Source organism: Mauremys reevesii, linkage group 7 (assembly GCF_016161935.1).
Source record: "Mauremys reevesii isolate NIE-2019 linkage group 7, ASM1616193v1, whole genome shotgun sequence".
Classification (NCBI taxonomy): Eukaryota; Metazoa; Chordata; order Testudines; family Geoemydidae; genus Mauremys; species Mauremys reevesii.
In genome coordinates, this window is record NC_052629.1 from 85495038 (window position 1) to 85516286 (window position 21249).

The following is a 21249-nucleotide window of genomic DNA, read 5'->3' on the forward strand; positions in this document are numbered from 1 at the left end:
TTCTTCTGCAAAAGTTGAGTAAAGCATTCTAATTCTTCTTGCAAGTTTAGTTAGAATATACTCTATAAGAAGAGGTTAACTGAACTTTAACTGCTTTAACTGATACACCACCTTCCCCCTTTCCCTAGGAAAAGTGCCCCCCCCTCTGGAATAATCTTTCATCTTTAAGATACTGTGTCAGACCACCAACCAAGGTCCCAGTATCCTCTCCTCTTCTCTTCAAACAGTGGAGCCAATGCCAGCCCCAGAGGAAATGAACAGAACAGATAATCAAGTCATCCATCATTTCTCCCCTATTCCCAGCTTTCTGCAAAGAGAGGCTAGGATACCATTCTGCCCATCCTGGCTAATAGCCCCATTGAACCACCATTCCTCCAATTTATTTATTTCTTTTTTAGCCCTGTTATTTTCTTCCTAGTCTTCTCACAAGACTCTAACAAGACAAGGAGTTTGATTGATTGTTGTGTGTGAAGAAATACTTTTTTTTGTTTGTTTTTTTGCCTGTTTGTTTCATTTTTTGACCCTGTTAGTTGAGTAGTGTAAGGAGGAGGAGTAAACACTTCTCCACACCAATCACGATTTTATTTTTATTTTCTCCCTATATATATTAGTCCTCCTTTTTTCTCTCCCAAAAGCCAGTCCCAGTCTTTCTTCTCTCACTCATCATCCATCAGATGCTCCATTTTTTTATTTTTTTTTGTTTGGCCCCTTTTTTTTTCTTTTCCATATATTTATTTTTTTTTTGGGGCACAGTCCACATCTGTACACAGTATTCAGATGGCAGGCGTAAAGGATTTATATATGATATTATGATCTTTTCTGTCTTATTATCTATCCCTTTCTTAATGATTCCCAACATTCTTTTTTTTTTTTGACTGCCTCTGCCGTAGAACGTTGATGTTTCCAGAGAAGAATGACTCAATACAATGATCTGATCTTTCTCTTTGGTAATAGCTAATTTAGACCTTTTATTTTTATTTTATTTATTTTTTTTTGTTTTTTCTTTTTTTTTTGTGTTTGACATGGATGAGATGTATTGTCATGTGGTGATGGATGCTCATATATGCTATATCATATAATAATATCATAAGAACTAATCTCATATCTATTTTTTTTTTCTTGTTTTTTATGTTTTTCTCAGTGTCACTAAGTCACTGCAGAGCTGTCAGTCCCTTCTCTCTTTTTTCTCTTTGTTTGTTGTTTGTTGTATAAAGCAGAAAAAATTAAAAAAAAGAAAATTATTGAATGTAAAGGATGAAGAGATAAGAGATTGTAACAGTGACATTTTTGTAAGGGTTTAGGTAAGGTAGGTTTTTTTTTTTACATTTTTCTTTATTATCATTTTTTTTTTCTTTAGTTTGGTCTTTTCTGGTCTGATTTGTTTATTATTTCTGGAAGGAATGTGGCTGTAGTTATTTTGTGTGTGTTTGTTAGATGTGTGATGTCTTACTTGTTCTTCTTCTTTGTCTTTTTTTTCTTTCTTCCAATTCCTTTCTTCCTCTCTTTCTTCTTCTTTTCTTTCAATCATTCAAAATTTTTTTCAATTTCCCAGAATCGAAATAAAAATAATAAATTTAATTGTAAAATAAGTTTAACAATAGCTTGGCTATTTAAAGTGCTAGAGTGCTATTATCCCTAATTTATCACTCCTGCTGTTTCATTGGGAGTTGCATCGTTATAAGCTTTAGACAAGGTTTAGGCATATCTACCACCACATGATCTACCTATGCTGTAAGTAGAGTGAAAAGGTCCACATCCTATACTACAGTCTCCACCATTGCTACCACCAGCCAAGCTGTTTTGAGGAAGGATTGTTTGCCAGTCTTTCCTAGTGTAGGTGCAACCTAAATATGTTGGAGTATCACACAGTTTCTGGGTGGCTATCTGGAAAGTTCTAGTGTGGGAAGAAAAATCATTTATGGAAAACTTTCTACAAGGTTAATCTTTAATTAGCAGCTATGTTATGAGTTGTGTACAGTGCTACTTAGAATGGAACAGAATAACTCAGCCAGAAGAGATGGGTTTTATGGTCTAAGCATAAGATTTGAAATACATGCTGGAACTGCATGTTGAGAGCCTGGTATGGCTGGCTGAGTCCTTCATCTTGATGACACAGATACATTGTATCGTATTGTTTTATTCTCCACTTGACCCTTTAGTATAAGACATTTAAAAGCAAGTTGGCTGTGTGGCAATCAAAGATCCTATGATATCCTTTGCTGTTGGACAAATTCCCTCTCCATATGCACATGTTAAATTGTGTTGTTCACAGGTTGTCCACCTGGCTCTTACCCTCAATTCTAGCAGTGGTGGATTTTCAGTGTTGAGATGTGATAGAATTCCATTTTCTTAACTCAGAGAATGTGCTCAGCACTGTGATTCAAAGAGTTTTCAGCCTAAAAGAGAGAAAATGGGAAATGCTGGGTATCCAGTCTTGTGGTTTTTTTAAGTAATTTACTCATATGTCAATCTTCAGGAGGTGTTTGTATAAGGGGAAGGTGGAGATTTGAACTAGCCTGGGGAGGGAATTTCATACATGCGGAATCAGGCATGGAATAGAGAGTGGGAGAAGATGAATAGAGCATGAATGATCACATTATGACATAGGAAGGTGATGTGGAACTTGACTCCAAGATAGCTGAAGTCAGTGGGATCAGACCTATAGTTAGGGTTCTGTAGGACTTTAGAAACTAACTGATAGTGATAAAAATGTACATAAAGTATTTTGATTGTAATATTTTACTTTTTCCTAATTTTACATACTTTGGGTTGCAGCTATAGCAAAAAGTGATTCGTAATCTTTTTTAGTTCGCAACCCACACAATGGCTGAAATATGTTAAATCCACTATTCTAAATTATTTGAATTGTATTAATTTATGGTATAATTAAATTATTGATATATTTTAAATAGAATTTTAGTAGGCTCCTGATTTTAATGCTTATGTAATTATATTTCCCTGTTCTAGGTAAGAAGGCTGCTATTTGTCTGCTAGCTCTAGCACCATCAGTACAGATTGAAGAACGCCATTCCCACTGAATGTTGTCTCCTTTTAAAAAAGTATGTTAAAAATTTATTTCTTAGTAGTATGGTGTTTACATTTAATTTGTTACTATTCAGTAATAGCACTAAATAGTGAAGTTAAGAAGACACGAGAGACAGCAAAATCATAGTACTCGTACACATGTATGTATATTATTTATTTTTATATATATATATAATCAAAATCTTATTTCTTTCTTAAATAATTAACGCATAGCTTAGTGTTTCATTCTGTGTGGAAATGTTGTCTCACCAAAAGTAGGTATAGAGAAATTTCCACAATAAAATACTCTCACATCACTAGCAAAAACAATAATTTCTGCCTGCAAAATTACATCAGTAGACTCAGAAAGTAATCATGTCATTTTTTTTGCTTTGTATATATCTTTTTGGTTGCTTGGGGTTTTCTGTCCTGAGCCATTTTATCATATCAATGCCTGACTTGTATTGTTAAAATGCCATCAATCTCCTATATCTCTTTTTACTTATATGATTTTAGCAGCATCAGTAGTGGGTGGCAGTTGGTATCAGTTCTGAAAGATCCAGTGTACACTGCTTTTAAAACATTTTTGGAGACAGAAGTAACCTTTTTGAAAAGAACTTCTCGTTTAGGAAGTCAGTTAAACTCTGAAAAATTCAGCTTGCTTGGTTTCATGCTTTCATGCCAGCAGAATGAGAGATGCACCTCTACCTCGATTTAATGCTGTCCTCGGGAGCCAAAAAAATCTTACTGCGTTATAGGTGAAACCACGTTTTATCGAATTTGCTTTGATCCACCTGAGTGCGCAGCCCTGCCTCCCTGGAGCACTGCTTTACCACGTTGTATCCGAATTCGTATTATATTGGGGTAGAGGTGTATTAAAAACAAAAACTGTTTTGACCAGTAAATGTAGAGCCAAAATCCATACAGCTTTTATCATCACTCTGGTTAAGACACTTGTTACAGACCCTGGGGTACAATCTGGACTTGTGAGACCACTGTGCCCCCTTAACTCTGCAGTCTGGGCTGGGCTGTCTCTTAAAATGCTATGTTAATGACAAGCTGCAAACTCCTCCAGGTGTTGTGATCACGCAGCCAACAATATGCGGAGACACACCCAGCCAAATTGCATGAATGTTCTCTAAGCAACTCATGAACTGCACACAGGGAGAGACCAGCAAACTCCCCCCTCTCGCCCCCTGACCCAGCCTTGCACCTCAGAAATGTACCATCTCACACTGCTCAAGACCTTCTCTTGAACAATGCAAACTCATTAATTAGTTTGAAACTTCATCAAAGGATAGTGGACATGCACCAGCCTTTGTAATCTGAGCAGATCCTCCAAGCATTTAGGACAAACTCACTGTTTATGGTTAAACATCAAAATAAGTTAATTAACTGCAGAAAGATAGATTTTAAGTGATTATAAGTGGTAGGCAGAGAGGTTGGGGTTGGTTATATAAGAAATACAAGATAAAATTACAGTCTAAGTCCTAAACCAGGAGTAGGCAACATATGGCACGGGTGCCGAAGCACGCAAGCTGATTTTCAGTGGCACTCTCACTGGCCACCGTGCTGGGGGCTCTGCATTTTAATTTAATTTTAAATGAAGCTGCTTAAACATTTTAAAAACCTTATTTACTTTACATACATAACTAAACTATTGTTGTATTATAGACTTATAGAAAGAGACCTTCTAAAAACGTTAAAATGTATTACTGGCACACAAAACCTTAAATTAGAGTGAATAAATTAAGACTTGGAACATTACTTCTGAAAGGTTGCAACCCCTGTCCTAAACTTTATTAGACCAAGCAAGATTTGAATCAAGCAGTTTTTCTCACCCTACTGGATTTTGCAGGCTGCTTACAGTTCTTAGTACACAGGCTGAATTCCCTTTTCAACCTGGGAACAATCTCCCCAGTTCAAAGTATTTTTCTTCCCAAGGTTCTTGTTGCCTTCATAGCAGGTGGGAGAGGAGAGCGGTCAAGTGGTGATGGCATTGCCTCTTCATTTTAAACTCTCTTCCAGGTGCTGGAAAGATCCTTGCTGCTCATGGGGGCTAGACAGACCTCATTGTGTTCTCTCAGGGGTCTTTGAGAGGGGCCCACTGAGAGAGTAGATTGTCCTTAGTGGGCCATAAACACATAGCAGGCTAGTCCTGATATAAATCTGTGTTGGGGTTGTTAGTTGCTCCTTTGTTGCCACTAAAAGGCTAGCTGTGGGCATCTCCTGGAATTTCAACATATTTCAGTAACAAGCATGCAGCAAAACTTCATAACTTCAGAGGATAGTAATGTTAAACAGATCATGACTTCTCGAATAATATCTCACAAGGCATACTTTACACAAAACATATCATAATTAGGGCTGTCGAGCAATTAAAATCATGATTAATTGCACGATTAAAAAAATTGCGATTAATCACACTGTTAATAATAATATAATACCATTTATTTAAATATTTTTGGATGTTTTTCTAAATTTTTCAAAAATATTGATTTCTATTACAACACAGAATACCAAATGTACAGTGCTCACTTTATACTTATTTTTGATTGCTAATATTTGCACTGTAAAAAACAAAAGAAATAGTATATTTCAATTCACCTAATACAAGTACTGTAGTGCAATCTCTTTATAATGAAAGTTGAACTTACAAATGTAGAATTATGTACAAAAAATAACTGCGTTCAAAAATAAAACAATGTAAAACTTTAGAATCTACATGTCCACTCGGTCCTACTTCAGCCAATTGCTCAGACAAACAAGTTTGGTGACAGTTTGCAGGAGCTAATACTGTCCACGTCTTGTTTAAAGTATCACCTGAAAGTGAGAACAGGAGTTTGCATGGCTCCGTTGTAGCCAGCATCGCAAGATATTTATGTGCCAGATGGGCTAAAGATTCATATGTTCCTTCATGCTTCAGTCACCATTCCAGAAGACAGGCGTCCATGCTGATGACGGGTTCTGCTTGATAACGATCCAAAGCAGAGCGGACTGATGCATGTTCGTTTTCCTCATCTGAGTCAGATGCTACCAGCAGAAAGTTGATTTTCTTTTTTGGTGGTTTGGGTTCTGTAGTTTCCACATCAGAGTGTTGTTCTTTTAAGACTTTTGAAAGCATGCTCCACACCTCGTCTCTCTCAAATTATGGAAGGCACTTCAGATTCTTAAACCTTGGGTCGAGTGCTGTATCTATCCTTAGAAATCTCACATTGGTACTGTCTTTGCGTTTTGTCAAATCTGCTGTGAAAGTGTTCTTAAAACAAACATGTGCTGGGTCATCGTCCGAGACTGCTATAATATGAAATATATGGCAGAATGCAGGTAAAACGGAACAGGAGACATACAGTTCTCCTTCAAGGAGTTCAGTCACTAATTTAATTAATTAACATTTTTTTTTAGCAAGCAAGAAATGTGTGTTTAAAAAAAAAAAAAAGTAGGACTGAATGGACTTGTAAGTGCTAAAGTTTACATTGTTTTGTTTTTTGAGTGCAGTTATGTAATGAAAAATATCTAATTTGTAAGTTACACTTTCATGATAGAGATTGCACTACAGTATTTGTATGAGGTGAATAGAAAAATACTGTTTCTCTTGTTTATCATTTTTACAGTGCAAATATTTGTAATAAAAATAATATAAAGTGAGCAGTGTATACTTTGATTTCTATTACAACACAGAATACAATATTTTTGAACATGTAGAAAAAATCCAAAAATATTTAGTACATTTCAGTTGGTATTCTATTGTTTAGCAGTGCGATTAATCAAGATTAATTTTTTTGTCCTGCAGACTGAGAAAACTGACCTGTAATGAGGAGTTACTATATCACTGATCTTGCCCATTAAATGGTTTTTCTACACAGCTCTGAAACATTAGACTTCCATCAATTCAGGTAAAATATCTTTGTGCTGTTAAAAATAGAAAGTCTCTTTGCTATGCAGGTGAATATGTGCCCTGTGGTTACTGGAAACTGTTGTGTTGGTACAGTGCTCCAGTTAGTAAAAATGGGCCAAAAGTAATACTGTGGTTTATGCATGGAGTCTGTGATATCTTAGCAGCCTCCATAGCCCGGTTACAGTTACATTTTATTAGTATCTTGTGAACAAAAAATGTTTAAAAATATTTATTATAGTGAGTCATGAGGAATTGATGACTTCATTCAGAGAAGATCACCATGGTAGATACTGAGTAAACTTATGGTTTTGAAAGACTGGATTTCCTGGTGTTAACAATATGTGCAGATGCCTATGGGGTTTGTATTTGCTGCCAATGAGAGGAAACCATTGTGTTTGAGAGAGTGTGTGTAGCGGTTAAGACAGACGGCTTTGCATTTGGGAAATACTTGTTTTATTTTCACTTCAGCCACTAAATGGCTGTGTGATCTTGGGGCTGTGAGGAAAACATAATGATCCTTTCCTCCAATAGTGACATGGAGCTAATTAATATTTGTAAAGCACTCCAACATTATAGGGTGGAAACTGTTGCAGAAGTGTGAAGTATTGTTTATATTAAGTCTTAACATCTAGGCAAGGGGTTCTCACAACAATTTTTTTGGTGGCCTCAAAGCGTGGCCACCAACTCTTGCTGGTAACCGCTCAGACAATTTTTCATAAAATACTTAACTTACTTTAGAAAAAAAGAAATATGCACATTTATATGTTCAAATCATAGTAATTTATTTATGTAGGTTTTTTTTTTTTTTTGCAGGCTCAATAATAAAAGTAACGTACAGTTGTCTCTATTCTTTAGTGGACCTAAACAGAATAGAAACACAAATAAGGTGCTCTGCATGTTCTTGTCTTTTTTTATTTATTGTTTCTCTTGCTTTTTTTGCTTGCATTTTTTTAGACTTGCTAGCTAGTAAGTCTGCTTCTATGAAAAGTGATATTTGTATGTTTTGTTAATATCATTTTTCACAGCAGCAGACTTGTTAGCTAGCTGGGAAGCCTAAAAAGTGATATTAACAAATATCACTTTTTGCAGTAGACTTACTTAGCTCTGGCAAGCTGGGGAACAAATTAAGCCTTGGATGGGGAGCTGGGAGGCAGCAGTGGCAATGAGCGGGCTAGTGAGCCCAGGGATTGAGTCCTGTGGCCGAGGGATGGAGCCCAGCGCTGAGTAACCAAAGCCCCGCGGTCATAGTCCGTGGCAGGAGCATGCAGCCAGAGCCTGCTGCCCGCCACACCAGGGCTGAAGTCAGAAGCCTGAGCCCCACTGCCCTGGGAAGGTGGGCAGCTCACACCAGCTGTCTGCGTCTCCGGTGTTTGTGGCTCCAAAGGGGGGCAAGGCCCAACCCCTCCTAGCAGCCCCAGAGGAGGGGCTGCTGCTTTGCTCCTCCCTTCCCCAAATCCCCACTCGAGACTGTGGCCACAAGAAAAGCCCCTGGTGGCCGCATGCGGCCACGGTTGCAACATTTGGGAAATGCTGATCTAGGGTTATTGCTAGTCTTGTTAAAATACACAAAAGCATTGCCTTGTTCAAGGCTCCTTATAATCATCAGCTAGTGGTTTCCCTGGTGAGCTATGTACCAGAAGATGACTTTGTGCTACAGCAATAACCAGGGTTAAATTGTGGCATTAAGCCATGTACTGGAGATGGTGCAGAGTCGTGCTGTCCCAAGAAACATTTTTCTCTAAGGAGGTACTTCCTGGAATGCACAGCTACTACACCAAGGTTCTGTGGCTCTTTCTGTCAGTTGTCAACTGGCTCGACTGGCTGGCCTTGTTGGGGCGTAGATGTGCCTCCTTTGCACAGAAAAACACTTTCATCATCTCCAGCTCCGTGGAATCTTTGCACTCTGAGCACAGGGACTCCCTTTATATATCATTGGGTGCTTTACCTCCCTCCAATATGTGCACAGGGGTCAGAAACAGTCTGGCCCCAAACATGTGAAAGATAGGTGGCATATCTCCTCCTAAAAGGGCCATTTGTTTCTGAGGAAATACGATTATTATTGAGGAAAATGAGCCACCCTTACTGTTACAAATATAGTTCAAATCAGGGATTGAAAAATTCACCTATCACCTCACTTAGGTGAGTGGTTCTTGGATGTGTTTTGAGAACGATGGGTGGACAGGCTAAGCTGTCATTTTCTGCAGCATTTAAACTTTCACGTTTTTAAAAAAAAATGAAACTTCTGGATTTTATAGCAGTAAAAATAACCCTTTTGATCATGAATTGGTGCTGTCTTCCTGAGTAGTGCTTCTGAGGCTTCTCATTGCTGGTACTTGACAAGACTAAATACAAATAACAAGGCTCTGTCTTTTCAGTTCTGTGATTCACAAACTTGGGGCAACAGTGAAAACAAAGACTCTGACTGTTTCATTTTTGCTGTGGGTTGGGAAACCCAGAGCAGAAGCAGCAGATATTGGAATTATTTGGGGTGAGGCGGTGGGAGGACTAAAAGAATAGAGACAGGTAAAAAAGGAAAGAAGCTTTCATCTATCTCCACAGCCACTTAAGCAGACAGGATTTCTCCTGAATATCCCTGTGTGATTGGTACCAGTATGTTCCATAAGCACAGGTTCCACCCCAGTACTCACTACAAATTTACGTAGATGTTTTGTGAAATCTTTTGTGTTCAGACCTGAGTGTCTCACAGTCACATACTCATGTATTTCTGATGGTCAAATATTCTAGCACTATTGCATCTTCATATGCTGGAGAAGTCTTGTTTGTGAGTGAGAAATAATTGCCCTTGTAGTGAGTCATTGACTCAGTCAGAATTAGAGTACAGCTTTGGGCTCTGACTTTTACATTTGGCTGTTTTTTAGTTCTTCAGGGAACTGTCAGGAATAAGCAAGAATGGGCTGTTGGCTGAAAACTTTGGCTTGATTTTTCTGTGGGCAGAGAACTCTACCTCTGAAAATTAGGCAAACGGGTTGATTAGAACTTGTCAGAGCCATTCACCAACTCCCAAGGTGCATAGTGGAGGTCTTACCACCAAATAATGGGGAGCAAAAGGAGAAAAGTAATGAACAAGGGCAGGAGGATGTTACTGAACAGCTCTGGCTGCAAAGGCAGATAGAAATTGTTGCTCTCCACTTTTCTTTCGTACCACTGATCTAATTCCCTGTCTCCTTGTCCAGACCCTTCCATCCTCATCCTTCACCAAAATCTATTGTACTCTCTTTTACATTGCCATGTTAGTTTAAATGCTGATTTGGGAGCCAGCTCGGATCTCTAAATTTAAAGTGTTGAATTTGATCTGCTTTATGATGCCGGGAAGAACCACAACCTGACTAGAGGGGGAAAGCACAATTTCGTAAGTTTTGCATGGAAGTATTCCTTCAAATCTGGAAGAAAAATTGAAAAGGCATTTAGTTTTCAGTAGCCAAGGAAACCCAGGGGAAGCCAACAATGAACATAACAAAGAGTAAATAGAGAACCACTTCCTCATACTATTGTATCAACATGAAACATGAAAATACTTCATAGTGTATTCAGACTGCTACCTTAGTGACTATTTTGAAACAAGCTCCTAAGCTGTGATCAAGAATCATACTGTGATACGGTGGTATATACTATGAGATTCTTTTCTAATGGCATAGTGTACTGTATTGAGAAGCTATTTATCCTTGCTTATTCTGTCTCGAAAATCAATACTTATTTTCTACGTGATATTGTTTGATCCTTATAGGAGAAAGAATGGTTCAGCAAGTTGCAGAAAACATAAATTTTCCTCAGGAGGAAGAGAAGATACTGAACCTCTGGAACACGCTTGATTGTTTTCAGGAATGCCTGAGACAGTCAAAAAACAGACCAAGGTAAAAAGCGGCATAAAAGATAACAACTAGTATGCATGAAAATAAAGAACTCTTCTCCCTTCTGCTTGTCCACTCATACTACAGCTGCTGCCTCTTTTAGAACTCTATCTAAGCCAGCACCACTTTCCATGTTATTACCTTTTCTTTTTTTTTCTTCCTGAAGAAGGTAGGTAGGGGTGTGTGTTTATTTATATCTATAAAATAGGGAGAGAGAAGGAGAGGGGGGAACAAACAAACAACAACAGGCAGAGTTCACATCAGTTTTAGCTCTGGTGCTGGTATTGTATAACCCTCAGAATTACAAAAACCACAGAGATGAACTGACCATTCAACCACATACTCATTTGGAACCAGAAGTACACAATCAGGCAGCAGCAGAGACAAAAAAAAAATACAGTACAGTACTGTTAATTTTTTTTAGTAGTTTACATTGAAAGAGCAGCATTTTTCGTCTGTACAGTAAAGTTTCAAAGCTGTATTAAATCAGTGTTCAGTTGTAAACTTTTGAAAGAACAACCATAATGTTTTGTTCAGAGTTACGAACATTACAGAGTTGTGAACAACCTCCATTCCTAAGGTGCTCATAACTATGAGGTTCTACTACACCTCTACCCCATTATAACGCGACCCGTTATAACATGAATTCGGATATAACGCTCTAAAGCAGCACTCCGGGGGGGGGGGGGCGGGCCTGCACACTCGGGTGGATGAAAGCAAGTTCGATATAACATGGTTTCACCTATAACACGGTAAGATTTTTTTGGCACCCGAGGACAGCGTTATATCGAGGTAGAGGTGTATACAACTTGTGGAGCCATATAAGCAGGAGCAGCACAAGCACAGAGGAATGGTCTTCCTGTTTTGTGAGAGCTAATTTTGAACTAATCATTTCTATTGCCTATTGTTTCACAGATTTACTTTCTATGATGGCCCTCCATTTGCAACTGGGCTTCCACACTATGGCCACATTCTTGCAGGAACCATTAAAGATATAGTAACCAGATTTGCTCACCAGAGTGGCTTTTATGTTGACAGAAGATTTGGATGGGATTGTCATGGTTTACCTGTGGTACGTGCAATAAGCGATCCTGCGGATATTTTTGCTATCTTGATCTTTGCATATGGTTATCTGTGCATCTGAATAATTTGTTACGTCCTCTTCCCTGCCCTCCTCTATTAACCCCCAGAATTCCTCTAAAACAGCGATCCCCAAACTTTTGAGGGTCTTGCCACCGCTCGCCCCTCCCACCTCTCTGGAGCCGGGCCTGGGAGCAGGGCCATGGCTGGGAGGTGTGGAGATGTGGACTGGGATAAGGGGGCTGCAGCTGGGGTAGGGTCTGGGGCCAGGAGCTAGGCCACAGTCAGGGGCAGCAGCAGAGCTGCAGCTGGGCTGTGGTGGGGGCCGTCAGCCAGGCCCACGGCCAGGTGCAGCTCTGCTCCTGGCCTTTTCCCCCAGCCTTAGCCCAGGAACAGAGCCGTGGCTGAGGCTGGGGCCAGGAGTGCACGGGCCTAGGAGCCAGGAATATGGATGGGGTTGGGACTGGAGCAGAGCTTGGGGTGGCGAGGGGCTGGATGACGCTCCCTCCCTGCCCCTGTAGGGGCCGGCCTGGGCCCTACCGTGCTTCCCCCACACGGTCCTCCATGTCACCGCAGCGGGGGTGCACCCCACACTTTGGAGACCTCTGCTCTAAAACCTTGATGGAGACCTCCGTTTGAGTCCTTTTTTCTTTTGTTACCCATGAGGATTTGGTTAGCTTGGGAGCCCATCAGTCACTTATAATGGAGCTGAATGTTCTGCTTTGTTCATGACTCTTACATTATGCTGAAATATCTAAATTCCCCTCCTTGTGTAGTGGTTTTGAATTGTCCATGAAAAGGTGCTATAGAACCAAAAGCGGTTCCTATCATCTCCTTTGTACATGGAGTACCTTTACATGGTATGTATCTTTTGTTTGGCCCCTGCATCCAAAATTTGATCCTGGGAAACTGAATGAGTTAATGCCTAATAATAACTTTAGTGGACTAGCATGTCATTTAGAAATTTGGAATCTTCTAAAGCAAATTATTCAATAAACTGTAAATTTGCTGTGCAAAGTACAAGTAGCTATGCAAGTCTATTGTTAGTAGTTACCATGCAAAGGATGACCGTTATTGACTTAGTATGTTTATGACAGCCCTTATTTCTGAAGGACAGACTCATCCATTACTGGTGTTATTGTGTATGTGAGTACAGGTAATAGTTGTGGGAGGAGAAAACCTTGTACATGCAAAATAGCTCAATGTACATGCTTTTTTGCATGAGAAACTTAAACATGCAGATTTGACTCTGGGCTTTGGATGTATTTGTATAGCCATAGGGCTGGGACAAAAATTAATGAACTGGAAAATCCTGAAGATTTCACATTGCAATATGTATTGATTTCCCCCCTCTCCTTCCTTCTCCTCTCCAGGAGTATGAAATTGACAAAACACTAGGAATCAAAGGGCCAGAGGATGTGGCCAAAATGGGTATTGCAGAATATAACAATCAGTGCAGGGGGATTGTGATGAGATACTCTACAGAATGGAGGGTAAGTAGAATGTCAGTATTAACTCTGCCTGTGTGTCTAAAATTGCATGCAATTCTTATGCAATTCAGTAGGACGTTGTGGAACTACTTTTGCTGCTCCTGAGGAAGAATAGAGTAGCGCTAACAGTGGTCACTGATGACAGCAGCACTCCCAACTCTGCCTTCTGAGATAAAGTACTTAAGCTGCCAGAGTCCCTACTCCCCAGGAGGTGGGTCCTAGCATCTGCATTTCAGAATGAGTCATAAGGAATTGAGGCAAGGGGTTGTGAAATGGCATGGAATTGTCTTGATGCACTATTAAATCGCAATGTCTGGATGTTACTGTGTTGTGACGTCAAAGGGAATTTAGAGAGAGAGCAAACTCTCAAATTGAGATCCACGGTTTCAATGTGAAAATCTTAGTTCTTTTCAGATTTAACTTTTTTATTAACTTTGATAAAACATTGACCAAGAACATTGGGTGTACATCACAAATTTTGGTCAGTTTGTACTCACAAAACTTGTCAGAATTTTTTGTGCATGTAGCTTAATTGTTATGGTGAATCTTTATAGATGTGCATCTACTTGATTGCAGGAATAAATGTAGTCTGACTCTTACTGCACCAGCATATATCAATATCAGGAAAGGTCTATCCTGTTTTTGATCACGTTTCAAAGTTGGCAGATCGCATAGCTACCCACCCAACAAAAGGATATCACTTATCAAAGTGAAGCATAATGTATATGTAACTTACACATTAATTGACTTATGTGCTCTGTGTGAGTAGATATGAAGCAAAGACTTGTCAGAGTCCTTGTGGCTTTAGAATGTGGCTTCCAAGTATAGGGAGGCCAGAGGAGGCAGCTGGTCCTGAAATAATTTTGTACAGTGTTTACACCAGGGGTCGGCAGCCTTTCGGAAGTGCTGTGCCGAGTCTTCATTTATTCAATCTAATTTAAGGTTTTGCGTGCCAGTAATACATTTTAAGATTTTTAGAAGGTCTCTTTCTATAAGTCTATAATATATAACTAAACTATTGTTGTATGTAAAGTAAATAAGGTTTTAAAAATATTTAAGAAGCTTCGTTTAAAACTAAATTAAAATGCAGAGCCCTCCGGACCAGTGGCCGGGACCCAGGCAGTGTGAGTGCCACTGAAAATCAGCTTGTGTGCCGCCTTCGGCACCCATGCCATAGGTTGCCTACCCCTGGTCTACACAATGCCTTTTCCAGCTCTGATTTAGATAAATATTCAGAGCTCTCAGACTATAACTCTGTAGAAATGGAGAGAACTGTGAAGCTCTCTGTTCTTCTCCCCATTTTGACTATCGCCATAACAGGTACATGGTTATGATCAAAAACAAAACTAGTACAGCCAAAGCCAAGTTTCTGGTGAATCTTTTGGCAGTATGCTGAGCAAAGGTCTGACCCACCAGCTACAATACACTCTCAATCTCTAAGTTTAGTTGCAGTGAGTAGATGCTTCTGTATTGCATGGCTTTGGATTTAAGGAAAGTCCTGTATTCATGACCTTTTCTTGGCATACTCCATGCTAGATAAAGTACTCTACCCTGAACCATTGTCAGGCTTGACTGTTTTGTGGGCTTGGTTCACTGATAAGGGTAGAACATGTTGCTTTTTAAACAAGCTATTACAAAGAGATAAATCTGGGAAATGTACTATGATCTTTGTTTTAAGCTGCCTTTCATGCTGTATGTTCATATTTTAACAGATTAGCATTACCAGACTGGGACGCTGGATCGACTTTGACAATGACTATAAAACTCTATATCCTGAGTTCATGGAGACCGTCTGGTAAGTAGTCTTAGCATTCTGTTGATGCTGTTAGAAATTATCTCTTTTTGAAATGCTCTGGTTATTAAAATTGTATAGTGAGATGTGATTATTTTTTTTTTCATAAAGGAGCATGTTTCCTACATTTCTCAAGCAATTTTTTTTTCACTACTGAGTCAGAAGTATGGAAAATAGGCGAGATGCTTAAACCGGACCATTATTTCTCTTGGAGCTTATTTCCATATACAATGTGAAAATGTGTCAGGCAAGAGACTTAATGATCTGCCTGTTCTTTGTTCACTTGAATAGAGTTTTTGAAAGAAAAATATAAGTGGTCAATAATAGAAGAAGTGGTCATTGCTAGTCTGGCTCTGAAGTCTCATCCCTGATCTACTCCATTCAAACTTAGTAGGTCTGCAGAATGACCTTGAAGATTTTCTGTGTCTCTTAAACATGTAAGAGTATCTAGCCCAGAAAAAAATTCCCTTCTTGATGTTTTCAAGAGGACAAACAATTCAAACTCTGGATAGCTGTAGCTAAAACCCTTTTGTTAGGTTGAATTCAGATGCTGGGAATCTAGTGCTCTTTCAGTTTTGTTTTTGTGGCTCTGGGGTTTGGCAGCTTCTTGTGACTTCCCTGGAAAATCACTAGGATGGCTCATCAGCCCTCTGGTGGAATGCCAAGGCTAGTTACTAGATTTCTGAAGGAGAGAAAAAAGATATTACCTCACCTGATTTATCTATCTAAGGAGAGAAATCCTGCATGGCAGAGGATTCCCAAATTCAGCGAACACCGTGGACAAAATCATATTGGCCTTCAGGTGTTAAACTCACAAGTGGATTTATATAGCTAAGTTTAAACTCATTATGAATGATGATGTCTTACATTTCTCATGGGTTTTTATAGAATTTTTCTGTTGTTTCAACGTTTTCTCTTGCATGAAAAAGTAAAAGCTATTTAGAGTCAAATTAAGTGGGTAAAATAAATTGCAGATTACTAATTTCTGCTTTGACTTTAAGAATGAACCGCAGCTAATTCTCTTGAGGTGCTCTGACCTGACTGTGGGAGGAAAATATGGCTCCTATGCCCTACAGGACGAGATGCCAGTATGTTAATATTGGTAACGAATGCACTGACTCACTGTCCCTAGTCCTTCAGTTAAATACACTTAAGGATTTTTGGCATTAGTTTCTTAATTTTTCTACCTATTTCAGTGACTCTTCTCTTCCAGCTTTTCCCAAGACACAAGTTCCTGGGGACTGATCAAACAGCATTTCTAATAGTTACCCATGGTGTGATTGATTGGCGATCCCTCGATTTGAGGATGATCTCTACCATGGATTTACATATGGATCCTGAGATGACTCAGGAGTCTGATCCTGGAACCGCAAATCCACCTGCAGTAGGTACAGACATTTTGTGGCAGGCCAGAGGGCTGCTGAGAGAAAGTTATTCCTTTTTCCTTCCTCCTCTTTCTCTCTCTTTTCAGCTTCAAGGGCAAGGCACTTCTTCTTGAAGTGGGCCCACTGCCTGATGGAGGATATGGAGCCATTGCTCTTCCCAGCTTGATATTCACATCAGTTTTCTTAAAATACACTTTCAGTGTGTCTTTGTAGCGTTTTCCCTGACCACCACAGGATCTCTGACCAGGGGTGAGTTGAGAGTAGAGGATTTCTTTTGGAAGGCGAGAGTCTGGCATCCACAAACAATGTCCGGCCCAGCGAAGTTGGTGCATGAGGATCATTGCTTCAATGCTGGTGACATTGGCTTCAGTGAGAATGCTGGTGTTAATGCGGCGATCTTGCCACTTGACACAAAGGATCTTCCGGAGTCATTGTTGGGGATATATCTCCAAACTCTTGAGGTGCTGTCGATAGGTCACCCAAGTTTCACATCCATAGAGGAGTGTTGGAATAACAGTTGTCTTATAGACCTGGATCTTGGTGTCCTGCTGCAGGTCATGGTCTGTGAAACGTGTTGGAGCAATTTCCCAAAGGAAGCACTTGCACACTGGATCCTGTGCTGCATCTCACTGTCGATTTTTGCATTTTCAGAAAGTTGACTACCGAAGTAGCAAAAGTGCTCAACTGTCTCCAAAATCTCAATGGTGATTTGTGGTGGGTCATGTGTAAGGCCTGAAGCAGGTTGATAGAGCACATTAGTCTTCTCAATATTGAGTGAGAGTCCTAGGCTTTGTTAAGCTTGTGCAAGAAAATCCAGTATGGACTGAAGGTCATTCTCTGTGTGCGTGAGGATGACACAGTTATCAACATACTGAAAGTCAGTAATGGACGCCCTGAAGACTTTAGACTTCGAGCTGAGACGTTGAATATTAAGGAGCGCACATCCATTCTGTATTGAATGTCTACTTCATTGGGGAGATGATCTTTAATGAGTACACCTCCCCATAGCTGGCCCAACTGGCGAGGCACAGGAGTTTGCGACAGACAAGGAGGCAGGAGCGGTGATCAGGTTGGGTCTCCAGATTTGAGTGTCTTAGATGAATTTCTGTTCCAAAATGTGTATGCTAGTGAACTGTGAACTAGTGTCCAGGTTGATTTAGGACAAAGCAGGACACTGAGGCCTCGAATGTGAACATTAACATTTCTCAGTGCAAATATCATGATTCTAACGATCGTTTCTATCCCTTTGAGTCTGCTCTCACACAGAGCTATTTCAGCATTTGTCCATGTTAAATCTGTGGCTTCCTTTCTGCATTTTAACAGAGCTGTCATAGACCAGGGGTAGTGAGTGGGGGAAGCAGGGCTGAGGCAGGGAGAATTTTATTAGAGATGGGCTTTGCTGAATGGCTGAATAGTAACCTGAATATTAAAACAGGACCACATCATGCCACTGATTCAGTCCATTGATTTAATCTAGGAGTTCTGCAGTGGTACAAATACAGCAGTATGGTCCGGTATGCCGTACCAGTCAGCTATTTATAGTCAGTACACTGTACCAGAAAGATATAGGAGGAGCAGAATGCCGGCAGCTCCTTTGGTGCGGGTGTACTACCCCCCAGCCCTTCCATGCAGCTGCGTCTAGTGTCTCCTGTCTGGGATCTGTAGGCAGCCTCGCTGGAGGAGCTGCTGGCATGGGGTTCATGGGAGAACCTGCGGCTCAGGGCTTTCTTGGGAACCACAGTGGCGAAAGGAGCAGAACACCATGCTGGCAGCTTCTCTGGCACAGCTGTACCACCCCTAGCCTCGCCCCCCCAACCGTGTACAGCAGCCCTGCTGGAGGACAGACCCCGGACAGGATGCAGAAGATGCAGCTGTGTGGAAGGGCTGGGGGCAATACAGCCATGCTGGAGGGGCAACAATGCATCCTTGCTTAACCCCAGTTTTGATGATGAAAGGTTCCATCTCAAGGCGATTAAAGAGAACTGTGGCAGTCATTTGATCATGGGGAAGCCTTAGGACCTTGATAAATTTTGGAGGGCAGCCAAATCTGGCCAGCACCTTCTACAGGGCTTCACCAAGATTTTTCCTGGATTTGGCAGGCAACGAAGAGCATGTCAGTTATTCCGAGGGATGATTTAAAACCGCACTGAGATTTCGGCAATATTTCCTCAGCAAGGAGAAGTAATCGGTTTAAGAGGATGCGGGCAAGAATTTTCCCTGCTGTAGAGGGCAAGGCAGTGCCTTGATAGTTTCCACACTCTGACTTATTGCCTTTCTTAAAGATTGTAACAATGTTAGTGTTTCTCAAGTCTTCAGGAATCTTCTCATTATACCAGATATGAAGAAAAAGTTTGTGGAGCTTCCCTACCAGTTCTTCACCTCCAAACGTGTAGACTTCACCTGGTATGCCATCTGGCCTTGCTGCCTTTTTGTTCTTAGTTTGTATAATGGCTCACGTTACTTATTCAAGGGTGGGTGGGGCAGGAGGGATAAGCAAGAGATTCTCTTTTTCATGTTGTTGAGGTATAGATTTGATACTGGCATCAGAGACAGTTGACTCATGGCTCAGGAGTAGCTCTAAATGCTCCTTACATCTGGCTTTGATGGCTTCGCTGTCCTTAAAATACATTGACCCGTCTTGGGCTCAGAGTGGTGTGGGTGCATGGACCGTAAATGGCCCTTATTGCCTGAAAGAAACTCCTCATGTCATGTTTATCAGCATAAAGCTCAAACTCCTTGGCATTTTCTCGACACCATTTATTTTTGATGCCACAGATTTTCCTTTGGGCTTCAGCATTGAATTGCTTGTATGACTATTTCTTCTGCTGGTGTAATATGTCATTTTGCCACAAGCAATGAGTTTTTCTTTTCTGGTTGAGGAGGCCCTGAGTCTCAGCATCGTTCTCATCAAACCAATCTTGGTGATAGCTGGTGACGTAGCCAATGGACTCAGCATGTGCCGAGAGAGTGGCCGTCTTTAATCCCTTCCAGAGATTTTTTTTTTATCATCAGATGTAGGCATAGCGGCAAGCTTCTTTTGGAGACACTGCTGAAGTTTCTCCTGAGTCACTATATCTTCAAGGGACTTGACGTTGAATTTCTTTTGTGTTGATTTTGTGTGCTTGCGATGCCTTGAGGTGATCTGGAAATTCATGATTGAGCTAACAGGGCAATGGTCTGTCCAACAGTCATCAGTTCCATGCATGGCCCTCATGATGCAGACATCCTTCTGATCTCGAGCTCTAATAATAACATAGTCAAGAAGGTGCCAATGCCAGGAGCGTGGGTGTCTCTAGTTGGTCTTATACGTCACACTTTTGTCTAAAGAGGGTGTTCGTGATGACCAAGCAATATTCTATGCATTTGCTCAGGAGGGAGATGCCATTGGAGTTAGCCTTTCCTACTCCTCCTTTTCCGATTCCACAGATCTGACTCCTATGGTGTTCTGAAGTAGTGGAAGCCTAGAAACCATCTGTAAGCATTAAAACAAACTTAAGTCCCAGTGGTAACTGGTGAATGAGCATCCAAATGCTCTGCATATTTGTTATAGGTTAGGGCTGTGGTTCTTAACCACAGGTCTTCTGGGGGGTACATCAACTCATCTCGATATTTGCTTAGTTTTACAATAGACTACATAAAAAGCACTAGCAAAGTCAGTACAAACTAAATTTTCATACAATAACTTGTTTATGCTGCTCTCTCTATATAAATTGAAATTTAAGTATAATATTTATATTACAGTTGATTTATTTTATAATTATATGGTAAAATTGAGAAAGTAAGCAATTTTTCAGTAATAGTGTGCTGTGACATTTTTGTATTTTTATATATTTAATTTTTACTTTTTTGTAAGCAAGTAGTTTTTGAGTGAGGCGAAACTCGGGGGTATGCAAGACAAATCAGACACCTGAAGGGCGTACAGTGGTCTGGAAAGGTTGAGAGTGACTGGGATAGGTCATACTTGCTGAAGTAAGCCAAGCATACTTTTTGCTGGAATTGGCTTATCTTGTAGTGGGGGCTTGAATACTGTGTTTTATCTGTGTTAGGGAAGTATCTACTGAACTTGTCCTACAGTGGCTGAATTTATTAAATATTACAAGTGACATAAACCTTTAGTGCCTTGTCCAATTTAGAGCATGCTGTCTCTGTCCTTGCCTAGGAACAAATATCTATGGTTAAAGAACCAATTTATTTAAAATATGGTTCCATTCTTCCTGCTGACCCTACTGAGAAAAGGCAGTTAGGCTTTCTTTCTGTGACTGAATAGTACTAAATTAGCCTACTTCACTCTGATTCCTATGTCAGGGTTCCCTCCCCACTCTGAACTCTGGGGTACAGATGTGGGGACCTGCATGAAAGGCCCCCTAAGCTTATTTCTACCAATTTAGGTTAAAAACTTCCGCAAGGCACAAATTCTTCCTTGTCCTTGGAAGGTATTGCTGCCACCACCAAGTGAGTTAGACAAAGATTCAGGAAGAGGACCACTTGGATAGTTCCCCAAAATATCCCCCAATCCCCTTCACCCCCTTTCCTGGGGAGGCTTGAGAATAATATACCAACCAAATAGGCAAACAAGGTGAGCACAGACCTTGGGGTTTTAGGACACTAAAAACTAATCTGGTTCTTAAAAGCAGAACTTTATTATGAAGAAAAAAAAGTAAAAGAAGCACCTCTGTAAAATGAGAATGGAAGGTAATTTTACAGGGTAATA

General features: G+C 40.3%; 1 protein-coding gene and 1 non-coding gene across 3 annotated transcripts in view; both read left to right on the forward strand.

The window, feature by feature from the left end:
- Window positions 1–21249, forward strand: part of IARS1 (isoleucyl-tRNA synthetase 1) — a 202719-nt gene that overhangs the window by 1963 nt on the left and 179507 nt on the right. For both annotated transcript variants that reach the window (XM_039481310.1, XM_039481309.1), the window contains exons 2-7: window positions 2968–3059; window positions 6818–6920; window positions 10668–10794; window positions 11707–11863; window positions 13245–13364; window positions 15074–15156. In XM_039481310.1, coding sequence (XP_039337244.1) covers window positions 10676–10794; window positions 11707–11863; window positions 13245–13364; window positions 15074–15156 — 479 coding nt within the window. In that variant the 5' untranslated portion in view covers window positions 2968–3059; window positions 6818–6920; window positions 10668–10675. The remainder of the gene's footprint in view (window positions 1–2967; window positions 3060–6817; window positions 6921–10667; window positions 10795–11706; window positions 11864–13244; window positions 13365–15073; window positions 15157–21249) is intronic.
- On the forward strand, window positions 6980–7114 carry LOC120369599. Its single transcript, XR_005583271.1, has one exon. It is a non-coding gene; the product is annotated as a small nucleolar RNA SNORA84 (small nucleolar RNA).